The sequence below is a fragment of the Coloeus monedula genome, assembly GCF_965178545.1.
Source record: "Coloeus monedula genome assembly, chromosome: 1".
Classification (NCBI taxonomy): domain Eukaryota; kingdom Metazoa; phylum Chordata; class Aves; order Passeriformes; family Corvidae; genus Coloeus; species Coloeus monedula.
In genome coordinates, this window is record NC_138781.1 from 6,054,271 (window position 1) to 6,074,943 (window position 20,673).

The window sequence follows — 20,673 nt, forward strand, 5'->3', positions numbered from 1 at the left end:
TAAGCAAATGATGACTGAGATTTGAGACAGACAAAAAAAGTGATGGGCAGCTTAAGAAACTCCACATTCCAGAGCTAATCATAGTAACTCTGAAGTTCCTTGTCCAGGCAGGCAGAGAAACTTATTTGTGTACAAGCAAGAGCTGCCTTGTTTAGGAACTAACTGGTAAACAGTATCAAAAGTCCAACTGAATACTTTTGAAACAGTGCTGTATCTCTTAAATCAACTTTTGGTCAAAGGTTTGTACTTTGAGAAAAGCATCCCTGTGGTTTTGTGAATAAAGGCAGCAACTTCAGCCTGCAACCTTAACGCTTCTTAGATTTTCACCACAACAAAGAATAAGATGACCTGAAGAATTTTCTAAAACATGTTCAAGATCTTCCCTTGACAACAGGCACTACAATTTTTCCCTAAGCATCCCAAGCAAAGATCTAAATTAAGATGTCGCCTGTCTGGAATGTGGGCCTGCTCTTCAAGATTGCGAGACACGAAACGCAAGAAACTAAAAATGGTATTAAACTTCTGAATATTAATATCAGCAACCACTTTGTGCAGAGTTGGATTCAAGGAAAGTTTAAGGTATGTGATTAATGAGAGAATAAACCAGCCTGTATCTCTGCTGGAAGATTAGTAAACAATTTGAACTTTTGCTGTATCTTGAAAACAAGCCCAAGCCCTACTAGATACACAATTTGCACACACTTTTAGAATAGAAATAGTCATTTAAGTCTTCTAGGAATTAGTCAAACCTAAACACACAGCTTAACCAAAGCATTAATCACACGACAAGCATTTTCAAAATGAGCACACAGCATCTTCACAAGCTGCAGCCATATCCCTACAGAACAGGGCAAATACTTAATCTAGAAGCAATCTTCCACTGAAGACTGAACTCAAAGTATCAACACTTTAAGGAAGAAATACTTTTTAAGACTTCAGCCATAAGGGCTTTGGACTATGTTTGCTGAAGAAACAGTTTTGTGAGGTCTAATAAAATGTTGATCTCAAACCCTGAATGATCCTTACAATATCTTAACTTGAAGCCTTTAATAATTCCGTATTTACATTTTCATTTCTCTCTAGTCTGCCCGTGCACACTACTTCTTCTTCCCCCCCTATGCATGCCAACACCCTCTAAGTAGCTATTATTGGCATTTCTTATAAAAATTTATGACTCTGTATGCACGCTTTAATAGACTATCAAGTGTTCTGTTCCAATACACCCCTTAGGAGATTTAGGAGATTTACCTACAGCAAGTGTAACTTGAAGCTACACAGAGAAGAACCAACAGCTCCCTAACTCAAGCAGGTGACATCGAACACACATTCAACACAACAGATTTGGAAACAGTTTTCTGGAACCCATTTTACAGCTTTTATTGATCCCTCCTAAATACCACAGACAAACTGCAGCTCTCCCCAAAGTTGACCTTCCTCTGAGCTGACATGACATCCATACAGAACAGCACCGGAGTTTTTGAGGGGTCCTTTTTGCTTTATTTTTTTTTCAGGAACTGACTCAAAATTATACTAGAGAAATTCAAGCAAGACTATGGCAGGAGAGATCCATGCAACTGCTTGTGTAGAGCAGAGCATTCACCTTCTGCACTCCGGCATTCACAGACTTCTGTCAAAGGCAGCCACACAATCCCTTTCCCCAAGTGATCCCGCTCCATCCTGAACCGGGTCGAAGCATTAAAGTCTGTCCTACAACCCACCCTACAGTAACTATGCTGGAAGTCAGAATACTGTTTCAAAGCTCTTATAGGAAGAGTTTATATCCATTTATTCTTGTGCCGATGCTGTTCTTCCTCTAATTTCCCTCCCTGGTGTTTACCCCCTTCCCACCCCTTACAAGATGTTTTCATACACACAGTGTTACCACATCCCTTCTTGGCTTTCCTTCTACTGAGCTAAGTGAGCAAAGCCTCATGTTTTCCTCATAAATGGCCTTTTTCTGTGTCTATTTCAGTTTGCTCCCTTGTCCAGCATCTCAGACATCTTTTTTCTCTCTGTCTTTAAATCATCAGATATTCAAAATAAGCAGCAAAAAAGGATACCACAGTGTGAGGGAACTGTACAAAAGAAATCCTTTCTGATTCTGTTTCTTAAAATGCCCAGTGTCAGAATGAAATATTCCATCACAATTAAAAGAGAAAATAAAAATAATATTGTAAAAAAAAAATATACTAAAAAAACCCAACAAAACAAACCCCAATACAACTTAAGAAACACCCTAAAAAAAGGCAAAAGAAAAATCACATCAAAAGTAAAACCACTGGTCTATAGCACAGGCAAATTGCTTTTTAGACAAAATGTAGGACCGCCAATAACTTCTGCCACAGTGAAAATTGGTAAAATCACCCAATTGGTTCACTGAAACTGTAAAATCCATAAAAAATTCAGCAGAGGAGGAAAGAACCTAAAACCAAGTTAGTTTTATTCAAATAGTATTCAGAAGCTACCTTGAAGATATCCACATCATACTCAAAAACCTTTTAGGTGTGGTCCACTCTTAGGACAAGGTTATTTAAGCTTTCCAAAGCTCCATCCAGATGCCAAGCTGGATGCCTAAAAGACAAATTTGACTTTGCTCTAACATAGTTGGGCTTGTATTAAACTGCTTGGGCTTTATGTTAATCCCAGCCATTAGTGCAACCCTTCCACAGAAGGATTTCCCCCTGAATTGCCAGGTTTTCCATTTGTCAGTCTTCTTTACTCATAGAAGAGCCACAGTAAAGCCTACCACAACAGGCATCCAAGGCAAACAGTCCCAGTATGGAGAGGAACATTTTGCTTCAAGATACAAGAACTGTTCAGAAAAACAATGCCATCAGCTCCTGCACTTACTCTGGAAATGCTGCATTTCAAACTTATCTACTTCCCCAAACCCATCCAATGCTAATACAGTTGTACATTCTGGAAGCTAAAAATACTCAACTCAACAAAGTACCTGCAGACAGATTGTTGCTACCCAAAGATCAAGCTCCTAACAAAAAGCAGAAATGGTGTCAGTGTCATGACTTCAGGCCCCAAATGCTGTGATCATGCACCCTTCAGTTATCAAAACCACACTGCACATTACAAAAAAAGTCCTATCTTACAGAACACCCACATCTGCTGCAGATGATTAATAAGCAGAAACATTTCTTATGCTTGTTTAGCAACAGTTAGATTGAGCCAACTGATGCAAATATTCTGCTGTCATTCCTGTCACACTGGCATTATTACAGTTTGAACCAAGTCACCTCCATTCAGAACTCAGCCATGCCCCAAGGCAGTAGGTTTTCCAAGAGCACTGACTTGATCAGGTTAGCCAAATTTAACAGCACAGGGTATCAAACCACCAAGACAAGTTACCTGTTAACCAAGACAGTTACCTGTTTCATCTGTACTGCCCTGCCCACATACATGCAGGGCATTAAAGAAGTCTACTGGATACAACATTGGAAACCACCCCCTAGGAAGTTTCTTAAGGGAAGGGCTCTGTAGTCACCGTTCTCCATCCTGGTAGTGCTCAGCAAAGCAGTCACAGACAAGTAACAAACAGCATGGAGTCACCTACAAGGCCACACTGACACTGTCACATCACATCTTCCAGGTCTATCCTTGCTCAAGCCCAAGACACTGTGAACTCAATACCTCCCAACCAGGAAATTGAGATGATATTGGCCAAAGACTTCAACCTCCTATCAAGCAGTTCCTTACCAGCTGTGAGAGCCCCACTATCAAACCAAGCAGCTTCTGGACCAGCCAAGCTCTTTGCAGAGTTGATGCTGGCCCTCATCTGGTGCACACAGAAGTGACAACACCAGCAGGAGTGGCTGGTAAAGGTGACTGTAAATCAGTACTTGTCCATCAGACACTAACACATATGCATAGCCTGAAGCAGCAATATCATCCAAGTAGAAGAGAACACCTCGTTGTCCCAGTATTTCTCAGGGATAGCTGCTGGCCAACAATGGCTTTCACTCAGAAGATAATGTTTGCAAATCATGCAGGTGCAACACTGGCTAGACACAATCAGCCCCAACACTTCCTGTAAAACTGTTCTCAGTTCCCTGCAGCTTTGCCAAAGCAATTACATGGAATCTCTGCCATGGTAAGCATTTTCTAGGAAGTCTCAGCCAGAATGGCTTCACTGTTTCCACAAAAAAGTTAGGGAAAATACATGTTTTGACCACATTAAAATTTTATGAAAGCTTTCTCATCAAGAAGCTCCTGCAACCCTCAAGACCCAAAGCAGAGATTTGAAGCATGTCCTGTGTATCTTTTGCTGTACTAAAACATCACTTCCTAGATGGGTAAGGCTTAAAAATTTTTGCTTCCTGAGGAAGACTGCAAACTTTAGCTGCTAAATGGATTTCCTAGTCAAGACAGAGTAGGGCTTTCCTCACTGTAAGGCTAAATACCATGTTAAGAATAAGACACTTGTATCTTCTGTAGGAGTAGGAAAACAGGACTGTTTGGAGACAGTGTGCACTGGGCTCACATGAACCCCCTGCAATACTTGCACAAGATACAGACTCTGTGGATCACAGAACAGCCGTCACTGAAGATGACAAACTTTCAATAGCTTCTCCTGCACTGCTCAATAAAGTTTTATACTTTTAATTACGTATCACTTTATACATAATTTTCACCTTTAAACTTTGAGGATGGAAGTCTCCTGGAGGGAAAAAAAAAATGTATGATGTTATTATATAGCCAACTGGAAGGCAAAGGACAAGGTTGCCTAGGACGGTGGAGCACTTGACCATGATTTCTTGCATAAACGAATAAAGCTGAACATCTGAATACTCCACATATGTTGTTCTTTAACTACTTTGGAAAGTAGATCACAGGAAAGATTATATGAATCTACTAATACCAATTATCATCTCTGCTTAACAATTTCTTACTATTCACTCAGGATTCTAAACTACGGAAAATTTAATACAAAACATCCCCTTATCACTATCACCGTGTCCCCTGGTATCTCAAAGCACATCTTGTGGGTAAAATGCTGTTTCTATATGCCAGAGAGCATCAGCTGTAACAATCACATAATGAATGTTTATTAGAAATTAATTACAGTTGCAAAACAATGGCTTAACTTTACCACCTCCTAACCCAAGCACTTGATCTTTCAGTCTTAAGAAGGAAACAAAACCCAACCTGCCTATTAACATGCATTTTATTACAAGCTTCTTTTAATTATTTTTGGCCCCAGAGTGACATCTATTTTCATACCTTGATTCAGATATTCACTTGACAGCGGGAGGCTGGAAGGCAGGAAGAGCTCAAGAAACTACTTTTAATAAGACACAGTAAGAAAACCCACAGAGCAGGGAAGGAATGACCCCAGACACAACAGCAGCGAAGAGAAGATGCAATTACTGGTGAAAGTCTATTTCAAAGGACAGCCAGAAAGGAGCAGGTAACAGAACAGATGCATGGTTCAGGGAGAGTCAGATGAAGGCCAGAGCATTCCTAGGAGAGATTCCACTCTAATGCCAACTGTTTATCCAATGTCTAAATGCTGCTTGTGCAACAATCCAGAGAAGTAGAGCGTTCAAGAAGGAGCACATCGGTCCCATGACGCTGATGCTACAACTGCTGCACACACTCTGCAGAATTCCCTTTTTCCAGACTAGGAACTGAGCACAGACACAGCGTAACCCTGCAATTAAATTAACTCAGTCTGCAGAAAACACCTCCAAAAAGGGTTTGCAGATGCTACAGAAAAGTAGTTAACTCTGCTTTCAGCAGCTACTACTTAATTACTCAAGGTGAGCAGAAGGAAGAGCTTAAAATGGATAAGAGACAACATTGCAACAAAACTGGTTTCCAAAATAACATGCTAAAACTATACCCACTGAATCAATACACCTGACAGGCATCCATTTGCTCTTCTACCCTAGTTTCTCCTCTCACAGCACAGGTAGATGTTGGAACACAACCATTTATGGAATTCCAGCTTAACAAATTAAAGCTTGTAAGTGTAAATCATTAACTAAAGTCCTTTTTCATATGAGATCTTTGGAATAATTTCTCGTTGTCCTTTTCCAAGCTCATCATATCATCCGTAAAAGAAAACCCAGAACCACTCTTGACACTGATCAGAAGAAGAAATAATTTTACTATAGAAACATTATTGCACAAACACTGGAGCTTAAGAAGAAAACCCATTATATGTATGAAGATAACCAGTTTTTGATAATTTATTACCTTCATGAGAGGTCTCAGCACTGTATTTCAGGCTACAATGAAAAACTCCACACCCATCAACAGGTAGCTCTCACACTTTTTGAGGAAATGTAGGTAGGTCATTCCCATCCAAGGAATGATGAGCAGGATGAGTTCAGACTATTTTACTCAAAGTTTTCTGTTTAAGCTGAGCACCCTTCAGTTAAAAAGAGACTCTGGACTTCTTACATGGGAGTTTTTCCTTTCCTGCTCTGACTGCTGCTTGCAGAAAGGTTCTTTAGGGAGCCCTAAATAAAATAAATATCCCTGGCCTATCCAGTCCTTCTCCTCTGTACACATACTGAGCCTGCAGCCTGTTTCAGCCGTGGTGCATTGGAGCTGTTTAACATCATCTCACTCAGATACAGACTTACACATCACCCAAGCAACATTATGAAGCCAGCCCTAGACAGAACCAGTGACCCACCCAGTAAGAAGTTATGTTGATCTTAGAGAGTTCAGGCAAATATATGAAGATGTTTTAAGCAAAACACATGACCAGCACTTCTCTCTGGAACAATAACATCCTATCTAATACTGTCCATGCTAATTAGGTACCAACCAGTTTATATACATTCTTTTTATATAATCAAAATTAAAACAGCTCTTCAATTGACAGCACTGTTTTATTTAGAAGTCACATCATCAGGCCAGACTCAGCATATTTCATTACAGTACTACATAGATCATAAATCTTTCTAGCACTATTTTTTTCAATTTCACTCTCTTAATTAGAATCCAAATTAAATGAATGCCTTCTGTCCTTTCACATTCTCATTTGTGTAACCTTTCAGGAGAGGGACAAACAAATCCATTTCACATACCGGATGGCATTCAGTGCACACACTGAGCCTCATTTTTCAGCTCTTTTTATTAAGCTCCCTGTTTCAACAAAACTGCAGCATAATTTGATACACAAAATAGTTAGCAACTGTTGATGGATACAGAACTGGAAAGCTCACAAGAGCAAGTACTCCAAAGCCAGGAAAGCAGTTCCAAAACAAGTCTCAAATTTCTCATTCAACTCACAATTTTAAGTGTCAGAAGAGAAACTTTAAGTTTGACAAAAGATCCGTCAGTTACAGTTTGGCTACAGCCACTTAATGAAACCTTATCAAGATTTCTAAGGTGTTTCTCAACTTCTGAGCACTTACCACTTGCCATCCAACAACAAAGTGAACATCTCAGATGTCATTTTACCCTCCCACCCCCAATATTAGCACAAATACAACGACAGCAACCAGTGCAAAAATTTAGGTCATAAAACAGGTACTGCAACTAAGCTGCCGCATTTCCAGCTGCATCTCAATTTTCCATGAGTCTCTTTCTCTGGGCCCTCTCACACAGAAGCACTCTGGGCAGCAGGGTTTGGTCTGACATTCACACTCTCACTTTTAGTCACATCCTAGGCTCTGAATACAGCACTCTACATCCTTTACACTTGGCTTTAAAATTAGGCCTAAAGCCAGGTTCTCATTTAGTCTGAAAGGCTAATAAGGTGACTGCTTCCTTTCAAAACTCACACCCTACTTTAAACTGGCCAGAGGTTTGCTATTAGACATGATCTTTTGACAGGCCCCTGAACTGCTCTCACCCACCCAGCGTGAGCATCCGCAAAGCCTGAACTTTAGAGCTAAACGAATTAGGAGACAAAGCAAAACAGAAGCTTGAAAGTCAGAAAAAAAGAAATCTGAAACTACTAAACTGTCTAAAGAATTCAGATTATTTTATTGTAGGGTTTTAGAAGACATGTAGATCTTTACTCTTATCAAGTGTCTCCACATAACCCTATGTTATACTTTTAAAAGTGCAAAAGTGTTTCAAAACTGAAGGTTTGTAGTTTCAGATTTTTTTTTAACCTAGAGATCCTTTCCAGATACTTATATTTGTAAGATGTTTAAAATAGATTTTAAAATGGCTTAACTATTAATGATTCAGCAGGTTTTAGGAACTTGTATCTCACAGTAGCAAGCTTTATGTAAAAATAAATAGGTAAATCGGTAACTTTCTACCTCTCCATAAGCATAACATGAATGCCTAACCAAAAATAGTTAAACAGTGCGAGAAAAAAAACCCCTACAAGTTAGTACCAGATCCCCCCCACCAAATATTCATACTTAAGCATGTTCAAGATGCACAAAGGCACAAGCATTTCATTGCAATTCAAACTCTGTCTGGACTCCAAAAAAAAAAAAAAAAAAAAAAAAGCAGCTCAAAGAATGCAATTGTTAAGAGCTTCCTTTTCTCTCACAGAGAAAGATTAAAATAAAAGGTGTTACTTTTCCAGACCAGTCCCACAACTGCAGGCAGCATGCTAGTAACCAAGAAGCTGCCTTATTAGCATACAAGCTGATATATCTTCTCACAGAATGACTCAGCCTGCTATTTCCAAAGTTTTCCTTAAATATTTGTCCTACATTTTACAATAGGAGTTACCAACTACAGAAAAACACACCCCATGAAGTCTTAGCCACCTCACAATGCTGAGCATAGAGATTAAGCCATGCATCCACATTTGCATACACTAAACTAATCCTTTCTGAAAATGAAAGCTCGAGATATTCAACACAGATCTTTCAGAGGTAAAGTGGCTGCTTGGTGCAAGTTGGAGGAAAAAAAAATCCACGTTTTCCCACAGCACGGTTTGGTGCTTGCAAGAAGGAAAAACTTGCCAGGAGTTGCCCTGTGAAGCTCAGCACACTCTGTCAGAACTGCAGCTCTTCAGAGCACAGCAAAGAACAACCACAGAGCGCAGCCACATAAGGAAAATTCAGTGTACAGCTGCCGCTTTGAACAGATGTATGTGCTGCCATAAGGAGTGGAAGCTTTAGTTGAAAGAGCTTTCCATCACTGCTCTCAAAGTCTATATTTGGTATCGCAGACGTATTCGAGGAGAACGGGTGTTTTACGGGGAGGAGGAGGAGGTGTGGGTGCCATGAAGGCTGCGTTCCCCCGGAGCGGGACCCAGCCGGCGGCAGCCGCGGATCGGGCACGGCCCGGCGGCGGCACCGGCACAAAAGCGCCGCAACGGGAACGACACGGGCACAAAAGCACCGCAGCGGCATCGGGCTGTCTCCGCGGCCGGCGAGGCTGCGACCCGCCCCGCAAGGACACGGCCTGGGCACGGCGCAACCCCCGCTCCTCGCCGGGGATCCCCCGCTCCCGTGTCCCCGCCCGGACCCTGCCGGGCGCGTGGGTGTCCCCAGCCCGCCCCCGGCCCCCCGCTGCTGCCGTGGATTTTTACCTTCATCTTCGAGCTCCAGTTTCTCCAGCATCCCTTCGGAGGCGGCCGGGAGCTGCGAGGGAGCCGGAGCCGCTGCCGCCGCCTGCGGGAGGGAAGAGAGGAGAAGGAGATGAGCATCCAGGCGCGGACTCACCGGCCCCGCGGCGGCATCGGGCGGGGAGTGGTAGCGCGGAGCGGGCGGAGGGGAGGGAAGGCGGGACGGCGGCTGCTGCCCCTCGGCCTCCGCACACGCTGCCGCTCGCACACACCGCGGGGGGAGGAACCGGGGGGAGGAACCGAGGCTCGCCCTCCCCCAGCCCATGAACCCCCGGGTGAAGCCCCGGGCTCCCTCCGGGCTCCCCGGCCGTGCCTCCTGCGGGCGCCGCCTCTTCCCCGCTCGGCGGGAGCGGCTCCCCAGGCGCCCGTTCGCAGGACGGCGCTTCCCGCCACGCCTCGCTGCTCCCCCCTCCCCCCGGCGGAGCGGTTGGTACGTTCCGTTTTGCTGCAGTCAAGCCCGTTGGTCAGCGGCGGGAGGGGGAAGGAGCTACCACTTCCGCGTGGAAAAGGGAGGGCGAGGAGAGGGAGGTTTAGTGCCCTGAGAGCTCTGCCGAGGCCGCTGTCTCTCGCATGCCGTTCCTCAGGCTCGGTTGTTCTCCGGGCTCCTCTGGACTAGAGGAGTGCGAGAGAAAGTGAAGCGGGGGAAACCCTTCTCTCCCTCCGGTAGTGGGGATTGGTACACTCCCGCGCGTTCACCTGCGAGGCAGCGGCGGGGAAGCGGACGGTTCCACTGCCCCCCGGGGGGTGTAGGGGTGTTGAGGGGGTTTCCCCTGTGTGTGACGGGAGCTCCCGCAGTGCGCCGAGCCGCTGTCCCGCTCCTGGGGTGCCCTTTATCCCGGGATACTCGGTCTGTCCCGGGGTACCGCCATCCCGGGGTCCCCGCTCTATCCCGGGATACCCCTCTATCCCGGGATACCCGCCATCCCGGGGTACCCTCTCTCCCGGGGTGTTCCCTATCTCGGGATACGCGCTCTGTCCCGAGGTGCCCTCTGTCCCAGGGTACCCGCTCTATCCCGGGGTACCCGCTCTGGGCACGGGCGCGCTCGTTCCCATTTAAAACAATTCCAGATTAAGTTACAATTCAAGATTAGCCCGAATGTCGGCGTCTCCCGGGTACGCGGCGCGGCTCTGCCCTCCCAAAGCCGCCCTGGCAGCAGAGACTGAAGGACGAGGTTCACACCACGGGACGCTTCCGTTTACGAGGGATGGGATTTACTGCCCCCAAATCTGCATCAGAGCCCCTAAGCCAGGCTACGGCAGAAGCAAGGGAAATAAGAAAATATTCGAAATAGATTCGTCATTTACATTTATTTTGACGGTGAGGTGTGGTAAGCTTTAGCTGGGCTTCCTTAACTGTAATGAGCAGGTCCCCACTGGCTGCTTAGGAAGCTCAGCACGACCAGTTCAGGCACAGATGCTGTAGAAGGGGATAAACAGATTATTTCTTTGGCAATAGCAGCAGATCTTGTGGGCAGACACACATGAATGGTACTCCAAAGGAGTCACAGGAGCCATCAGGGAACATTTTAAACCTATTGGTCCCAAGGGGAAGCTCACGTTTCAAAAGTTCAGCAAGCCCTTCAAGGAGGGAAGGTTGATTAGACCTAGGACAGCACAGTAATGTGCATAAAACGCAGGGAAATATGAAAGATAATGAAAATAAAACTATGATGGGGAGAGAGCGCCAAAATTTATGGGAAAACAGAAAGCCGTCTTGTAATTTCTCAAGTCCAGTGAAGCTTCAAGCAAGGAAAGTAACTGTTGGTGACAGCTTTTTTCTTTTCCCAAGCTGTCTCTTTCTAAGGACACTTCTAAGGATATATGAGGAAGTTAACAATAGCTAGTTCTTTACTGTAAAGATCCTTTGAAAATAAAATTCTAAAGTATTTCATTCATAGGTGTATTTTTAAGACACTTACAGGATTTCAGTAAATGTTCTAACTGACCACTCACACAAGATACCAGAGCAGTATATATTAATTTATAATATTTTCAGCCTACTAATCAAAATGCTTTGGAAGTTTTTAATTATCTCTGTGAGCTAGCTGTAACAGCTCTAAATTAATTATCTTCCTTATCGTGTACCTTGATAGTGATAAGAATTTTTAACATCATTTCCTAACCAAAGGAAGAGAAGAAGATGACATATCTGATTGGAAATAACTGCCATGATTTTGTTTATTTATTTTTTTTATTTACTCCCCATAATTATCTAGTAAGCACCAGCCATGAGGAAATGTAGCTGGAAGTGACACTGAGACTTGAAAGGTGTGCATTGAATTTCACCTGCTACAGAACATGATATGTTCATAAGAAGTCAGTTAAGCCTACACTGTGCTGTGAACCTCAGAGCTCACTGCAAGATTGGGGTTTTACAGTGGCAGAATCTACATCCAGACCAAGAGTACTATGAGAAACTCAGCATAATAAAAAGACAGTAATTTAATATACAACAGAGATTTGTAATGGAAACATGTTGTACCATCCACACTGCTCAAAAAAGAAACCCAAAGGAAATGGAGAACTAAAGGCTGAAACCCCATCCTTCAATGTGCCTGCAGTCTCACGATTTGTTTAAACCAATTTTGGCACAAGCTGCTGATCATGGCGTTCCTTTTGCTCCTCGCTTTGCTTTCTGGCTCCTTTTGGCTTGTAGGCAACACAGTGACTCAGAACAGGAAACTGATGCAGCTGAAAACCAAAGGGACTAAAAGAAAAGATTGGGTTTTATCCAGATCAGCTCCTGATCCAACTCACTGTTTAGTTGTATCAGCACTGGCACACAAATTGTCTAGGGCAGGAGTGACAGTGGGACCACACCTTCTGGGAACAACCCACTCTTAAGTCAGCCTAAATCATGGTCAACACACTGTCCTGTTCATTGTGGACAGGATTAGACAAATTAGAAGATCTTTTCAACAGTATTGTCTCTATACAAACTCCTTCTGTAATTTTACACAAGGATTACTGGGTAAAGATAAAGAAAAAATGTTTCCTTAAAAGGACCTGTAATTTCCAGTAGGGTGATATTATATATTGCAACATTTCCTACCTGGGTTTTCTGTGCCTATTTGTTCTACTGCCACAGAAGGTTTCCCTTAACTATAACCAAGGGATTTATCCAAATTATACTTCAAAAATTTGCTATCAGAGTGTATCAGGTAACCCATTTTAACTGTTTGAGATACCCACTGCAACAGGACAGTACACGCTTGTATCCTAAATACTGCCAGGCAACATAAATGCTAGAGAGAAAAGTTAAGAAGAGAAATATGTGCAAACCCAAAACTGCCTGAATACATTTTTTGTTTGCCACATTTTTACAGGAATGCTATTTATGCCAAAAACCCCCACAGACCTACAACACAACCTTAATACAGCAGTGGTATCAATCTTTGTAGAGACAAAGTAAAACAATGTATGGTTGATACAACAGCAAAAGTCATAAAAGGTAGATGTAAACAAAAGAGATTTTAAGATTTCTGGGAAGGCTGGAATGTAAATTTTAATTGGTAACTGCTTACTTTGTCTCTGGCTGTTTTCTTTAGCTTCCTAGGGTAAAGGGAGTGAGGAGTGACTAATACTCTGTGGAAGTAAAATCAGTCCTGTAAATTATAGATGCACTTACAGTGAATACATTAAAGCTTATCTGATAATCTCTGTTTCTTTTTTCTGATAATCTAGGAGTCCTTTCAGTCCTGTGTCCTACTGAAGGAACATCATTCTTTATCATAAGAACATGCTAAGTATTTAAGCCATGGTTCAGGGACGTGAACCATGATTAACATCAGCAGATCATCATTTTTTATATAGTTTCCTGTCATCTTGCCCTACACTCTTTGGTGTAACTTTGATTCCAGGATGTGTAAGAGAACAACTACCCCCATTTCAAGCAGATAAAGGGAAGAAGGATCATCAGTAACAGCCAAGGTGTGCACCCAAAGCCAAGGCACTCTCAGTCTCTCTAATGACAGGCTGGAAGTGCTGAGGGGAGCAGATGCAGTGTGAGTTCACTGGACTTTTGACACTCTTGCCTGACACACACACGAGCAAACCAGATTGTCTGGGTGAAACAACTGCTAAAGGTCACAACAATATTCTCAAGGAAGGTACTAAGATTTCTTTATCAAACTGGAAGGGTTTAAGAGAGGGTTCCACAGAGGTCTGTGTTCTGTCTAATATCATTCAGTGTTTCCACCGATGGCTCGATGAAGAAATAATGAATAATCTGACCACATTTTCAAATGACTCACAGTGACTCAGTGGTAAAAGAAGCTGCTCTTTTAGGGACAGCCCTAGAACTTGAAATAATCTTGAAAATTGTTGCAGTGCTTTGAAAAACAGGATGCACTTTAATATGGGTAAGTTGTGTGTGGGAATAAAAATAAAATGGGAAAGGATTGACTTTCAGAAGTCATGCAAGGAAAAGACCTGGGAGTGAAACTAAATGTGAGACTACAATGTCAGTTTCTTGGAAATTAAAAAAAAAAATCACACTATTTACAAATGTGTTAAAGGTAAGACATGGAGCATCTGTTCTACACATTCCCTGGTTAGATGCCAGCTGGGATACTGCATTCAGTTTTAGGGATTAAACTCAAGAATGAACTAAGTCTAAAAAAAGGAACAGCAATGACCTAGGTGTTCAGAAAACATGACCTGTAAAGAAGAACTTGAAAACATCCCAGTTTCTTCATCTACAAAGGCAAAAAAAAAAAAAAAAAAAGAAAGAAAAAAAAGAAGACGGAAGGAAAATACCTCAACAGTCTCCAAACATGATGTGTTTTTGCAAGAAGAAAAATGATTAATTATCCTCTGGGTCCACTGGTTATGGGATGAGAAGTTATCTACTTAGCCTTTAGCAAAGAATTCTTAGGTTGGACTTTGGGAGAACTTTCTAAGTGCAACAGAAGTGAAGCACCAGCATGTTTTGCTGAAAAAAACTCTCAAATCTTCATCACAGGAGGATTAACAGGCTAAAAAAAATCCCATTTTTTCATTATTATTTCCATATAGTTGATTGTGTTGATGGGGGAAAATGAATTTTTAATGTCCCTTCTAGACTTGTTTTTTTTTATTTTCTATATTTGTCCAATCTTTAGAAAAATATTTATAGTCTTAGTATAATAATTCAATGAGAATTCTTTATATGTATGTTATGTACAAAAACCAGTTTACTAAGCATCTAATACAAATGTAAATTTTCTTTTTCTCCCTCCCTTCAAAAAAGTAGCCTTAATCCTGAAAGAGAAAAATTCTAAAGCAAATATTGTCTGAGTACTAATAAAGATTACATATTGGTCTTTGGTGACTAGGTAGGAATAGAATGAATAACCTAAAAAAAGAAATGCTGCTGCAAATCACAACTCTGTGTGGAACAGACTTACTCAGGCATTGCAACAAAAGTGTTACCTGTGCTTTATTTAGAAATAGGCATTTCCAGGTAAATTCAAGGCTGCCTTTCTCTTTCCTGATGGCTGAATATGGATATGCTGGGGTGCCACCTGCACAGCTCAGCAGTCAAACTGAATGCCCTTCCCAGCACTTCAGAAAAAAAAAAGCTACTTACCTTATAAAACCTAATGGATTGAAGAGCAACAGAAGGAATTCCCATCTAAATGCAAATCAAGGCAAAGCCATTTTGAATGCAAGAGTAAACTACGAATGGTAATTTTCCCACCATTTGCTACTGCTCCGTACTACAATTACAGTTCTACACAACTGAAGTAGTTAACAACTCCTCTCCTGATGAGCTGTCAAAGAACAACTTACCATTTTTCCCAAATGTATGTCATAAATACGTTTATTCTCTTGCAATCTGTGCAAAATTAATTTAGAACACTTCCTGCTTATTTTTGGTTTACTTTAGCCTGGTTTGTGAAGTGGAAAAGGACAAGTTATTGGAGGGAAAAAGTTTTCATCTGCTGGTTAAACTGCAAATTAAACTCCTACTTGTTTTTTGCTATAGTGTGGTAACTGATACCGGTGGGTTTATGACAGCTGAGAACACTTTAATCAGTGAGGCTGAGGTCAGGATCCCAGCTTGGATCCCTTCTGTATTTGAAAATGCCACCTGTGTGGTACAAATGCTGACTGGAGTGGCAGTCCCTGAGTCTGTGGGGTGTTTGAGGACACGGTCCCAGCGCAGAGCTCTGGGTCTGGTCTGACACGGAGTCCCCTTCATCTCAAAAAGCTCAGGGTGAACAAAGCAGCTGAGCAGGAACTGTAGTTTCTACCTTTTATTCTAAAGAAAGTCTGCTCCAGCACCAAACAAACCAGTAAGGAAGGGGATGCTTCATACAAAATACTGGATTTGGGTTTTTATTTCCCATATCCAGAAGGAATGCAATAAAAATTGCTTTGGTCTTAAAAGGCTTTTGAAATATTAAATGCTATACTCACGTCAGTGCATACTGTGTGTAATGAAGGTGGCTCAGATTTTACCATTTGTTTAGAACAGGGTAACCAAGCCCCATTAAAAAGCCTGTCACTGACAATGTTCCCCACTGGATCCCTACTGGATTCAGCTGGGTGCTCTGTCCCTAATCTGAGAGGCCCTTGACGAATTAGGGGCACACCTGTCCTGCAGCAGATATGAAAGTGAGGGAGCAAGAGTATCTAGTCTAAATGTATTTCTAGTATTTACAGTGAGGCTGAAAAAGCTCTAATGATTTCATTTCAAAACAGCTCAGACAGAGTCTACCATTGGATAACAACTCTACCCTGAAAGGATTTTTTTACTTCATCCCAATATCATCAGAATATGACTCACACAGTGATCCAAAGCAGGAGTCTTTTGGCATGGAATACAGAAGAACTGTATATTGCTTTTACATTTTATAACGAGCCTCCTGCTACAGGTATCCTCCCACATAACAGTAGCTATGATATTAATTACTTTACAGAGTTAATTGTTAGTGATAAGCAGTTGAGGATCTTTAGCAGGTCAAATGGGTAACATAAATGGAACAACAATAAATTTTAGCCAAATCATTAATAATAAAAAAAAAAAAAAAAAGGAAATTTGGAGTGCATTCTGCACAAGGAAAGATGATGAAATGGACAATATTCTTTTCTACTAATTCCCCACTGCAATACTGAGTATTGAAATCTCCTTACCCTGGAGATATGTGAAATGAACGTGCAGAGAGATTTCACATTTTTAGTGGTGAGCCCTGCCTAAATATTTCTGTATGGAAATGAACTTGCATTTTAATCCCAGTGAGTTTTGTTCCTGACTTAATTGAGAACAGAAAAGATTTACAAAACTTCCTTTGATCTAACACCAGAAACAACCTATTTTACACACAAACAGTGTCCTCCAGCACCTCAGTTTAAGGCAAAAAAAAATGGTCCCAGTGAGAGAAGAGTTAAGCACTTCTGAAAAATAAACTTCAAAGAAAGGAAAATATGAAGGAATAGACTAGATCCCAAGTGAAATTCTTAGAGAGAAGTCAAGGCAGGAGTGGAGAAGAGTCAGGATTTGTTTACATAACCTCTAATCTGTAGCTGTGTGTCTGATCCTGTATCACTCTGCTACTCAGCTAAGGTGGAGTTTTGAGTCAAGAATATCAGAGGCATTCTCTAGACAAGCCCTTGTGGCCAGCATTCCTTCCTCAGATTACTCATGTTGAGTATAGGTGGAGTCCAAATCAAAATTATCAGTGTGACATGTTATTAATCAAACAGCCCAACAATTTAAATCCTGTCCTTTTGAACACAACTGTTGAAGAAGTCAAGCACTTGTGAGGAACCAACCTGAGTTTGTTACGAATACAGATGTCACAAGTGTTCTACCTGACTGCAAACACAGGGATGCCACTTGGTTTTTATCTCTTCCAGAGTTTTTAAGTGTTCTTGTAGTAAATATTTGTTACTGTATATGCTCAAAAAGACTTCAGCTGCTTTTACACATATGCTTGAGTGCTCCTTAGGCTCTTGGAAATAGGACCAACCTCTCATCACACTCAGGGGCTCAGTTAAGAGCAAGGGGAAATTATTGCGGGAGAGAGCTGCAGCAATCAGGTGCTAAGCCTGAATATAGTAGATATTTTCTTGTGAGAAATGTACATTTAAACAAACAGAACAGATTAAGATGCTACTAATGGTAAAAACAGGTAAGCATCCACTAAGTTGAAGTGAGTGGAAAAGAAGAAAGTGAGCCCATATTGATGTGTGTCTTCATTTGCTGGCATTGAGTACAGGATTATTCGTGTTAGTTAAAGTTATGCACTTACTTAAGTACTTTAGCTGGATTGAGGCCAGAGTACTGATGAGTAATCTGCAGAACCGAGGCCACTGAGAATAACAAATGAAAAAAAAATACTCAGAGCCAAATCTGATTCAAATAAACACATTTACTATCTACCATTTTGCTTTCTTCATCTTAGGGTTATATTTCAAAGCTCACTCATGAGTAGTGACTTCACTGTGTGAACACTTATTACACCAGCTTTCAGTGATATTTTTTAAACTTAAAATGAAACACTTTCCCCCATAAAAGCCTGAAGTTAATTGATACCACACTTGAGCCTTGAGTAAACTATGCAAAATTCTAGTAAACTACTTGTAGTCCATCATCAAAATGTAATTTTAGAATCACCAAATGGTTTGGGTTGGAAGGGATCCTAAAGATCATCTTGTTCCAACCCCCTGCTCTGGTCAGGGACACCTTCCACTAGACCAGGTTGGCTCAGCGCCCCATCCAACCTGGCCTTGAACACTTTCAGAGATGGGGCAGCCACAACCTCAAGTCCAGTGCTTCACCAGCCTTACAGTAAATAATTTCTTCTTAAAATCTATTCTAAACCTTCCCTCCTTCAGCTTAAGACCATTTCCCCCTGTCCAGTCACTACATGCCCTTGTGAAGAGTCTCTCTCCAGCTCTCTTGTAGCCCCTTATGGCACTGGAAGGTGCTCTAAGGTCTCCCTGAAGTTCTTTCCATTCCAAGCAGCCCCAGCTCTCCCAGCCTGTCATTTTTATGACCATCAGCAGTTCTGAAAGGCTGGAATCAGATCTACTGAACCTGGACATCAGATGTAGGGCAGAGTTACAAGGGTGGCTTTCTGAGAAATACAGACAACCTTCAGCTCAGAGCTGAGTCACCCAGAACCTCAATAAAACTTCAAGAAATTTGCATGGACCTGGACTGAACAAATAACCCCCTCTGTGGCACGAGCTGCGGTGCCTCAAGGTGCAGGTAATTCCAGCTAAATAGAAAACTTTCTGCACTTTCTGCAGGGCTCACCACAACTGAGAATCCCAGGAGAGCTACAGAAGGAGCTTTTGGAAGCTCTCTCAAAGAGGCAGGCAAATATAATGATGTATTTTTTCAGTGAAGTTCTAGGAAGACTTTGAACACCGAGGAGAACTTCCTTGTAGCACTCGGGGCTTGTGTGTTTGCATTAGATTTCAAGCCCACCCTGCAGCTGACAAACTCGAGGCATGAATGCTATCAGGGGCCCCACTACAGCTTGTGAGGCCTGTTATCTCACAGTAGCTGCCATTATGCACAAAAACCCCAACATATCAATAAACTTCCTTCAACATACAGACTATGGTTGACCTGTAATCTCCAAGTAAATTAATTTTTCACTAAAAGCTGTTTTTCAGATGGCACTGAATGTGCATAGCTGGAGGAACCTAACCTTCCTGAATTCATTCCAGATTACTGCTGATCACTCCAGGCCTCATTTTTGTGTGCTGCTTCTTTTTTTTAATTGCTATGCACAAAATAATCTGCAACGACAGCAACATGCAATGGATATCTTCCTTCTGCCACACATGTTTTCCCTTTTCACAGCCTCTTAACTACATCCTTCCATCATTCCAGGTACACTGCCAGTGAAACCAAATTGTGTTCAGTGCTGGTTCTGTGGTTTGACATGCTCTGGAAGGGCTGAAACAAGGGTTGTGCTGAGCAAGAAGCGTATCAAGCACCTGAGCTCAATGTTTCATGACTACAAATAAGATCATAAAGGGACATGCAAATAGTGGTAAGGCTTTTCCCTGTATTCCAGGAAGTAGAACTGAAAAAAGTGAAATGAGTTCCACACTAAGGAGCAGGGATACACCTCCAGCAAGCCAGCCACCATGCTCATGTTCCTGCAGAGCTGGTAGAGATGCAGATACAAAAGTTTAGTCATGGGCAGTGGATGCTTTCAGTGTGGATATGTAAAATGCTGGGTTCACAGCACGTAACCTTAGATGCAGATTGAGTCTGTAGTTAAATGTCGGCGAAGAGCTGAAATTATTTCTTGACATGCCTCCCTGGGGCTCAGAAGAGCAGCTGACTTCACAGTGATCTTTTGTGTAAATCTTGATGTGCTCTGAAAACATGAGGGCTTCCTGGCCACAGTTACAGCCTGGAGTGTAAAAGCTTGTTGCTACAAACTTTAAACACAACAGATTCTATCTATGCTTAGCTTATCTTAAGCCACTTGCAGCTCCTGTTCAAAAAATATCTGAGTTAAGTATAATTTTTTAATGTATTTATCACTAGAACATTTCTGACTTAGAGCACTGTAGCCCCATTTTTTAATAAATGGGAAACTGAGGCACTGAGAGACCAAGTGACTTGGGGCTGCACAAGTAATCTCTGATGGTGCAGATGGTTGCAGCCAGGTCTCCCTGATCAGCTGTTGGCATTATTTTTCTCCTCTTTAAACTCTTGCTTTCCTTAATGACTCTGCAACTGAAACACTCAGTGAATTCCAAGATTTCTTCCCTGAAACAGCAACAACCAAATGCTCGAGGTCATGAGAAAAAGGTTGAAGAACACATCCATATCTTCAGAGTGTAACCTCTGTACCTATAAAATCTTTGATGATGGAAGAAACTACTTAGTAACCTGCTTATATTGTACCATAGCCATGCCCTCATGGCATACTCCAGGAAAGACAGTTGTGCACTTTCTGTGGCAACTATTTTGTATCAAGACTCGTGTGGCCAGCAGGACTGGGGAAATGATTGTCCCTCTGTAGTCAGCACAGGTGAGGTCACACCTCAAGTGCTGTGTCCAGTTCTGAGTTCCTCACAAGAAAAACATTGAGGGGCTGGAGCGTGTCCAGAGAAGGGCAGTGGAGCTGGAGAAAGGTCTAGAGAGTGAGTTCTATTAGCAGCAGCTGAGGGAGCTGGGGGGTTTTGCATGGAGACAAGGAGGCTCC

The 20,673-nt window shown here is 42.1% G+C and overlaps 1 protein-coding gene across 4 annotated transcripts in view; it reads right to left on the reverse strand.

The window, feature by feature from the left end:
- The window catches only part of PRKAG2 (protein kinase AMP-activated non-catalytic subunit gamma 2), a gene marked incomplete at its 5' end in the record, with an annotated part of 212,643 nt that overhangs the window by 37,689 nt on the left and 154,281 nt on the right, over nt 1-20,673 (reverse strand). For 3 of the 4 annotated variants that reach the window (XM_082281308.1, XM_082281309.1, XM_082281310.1), the window contains one exon: nt 9,473-9,554. In XM_082281308.1, coding sequence (XP_082137434.1) covers nt 9,473-9,554 — 82 coding nt within the window. Of the gene's footprint in view, nt 1-9,472; nt 9,555-9,720; nt 9,829-20,673 lie in introns of those variants that run through there. The other variant, XM_082281311.1, reaches the window with a different exon arrangement.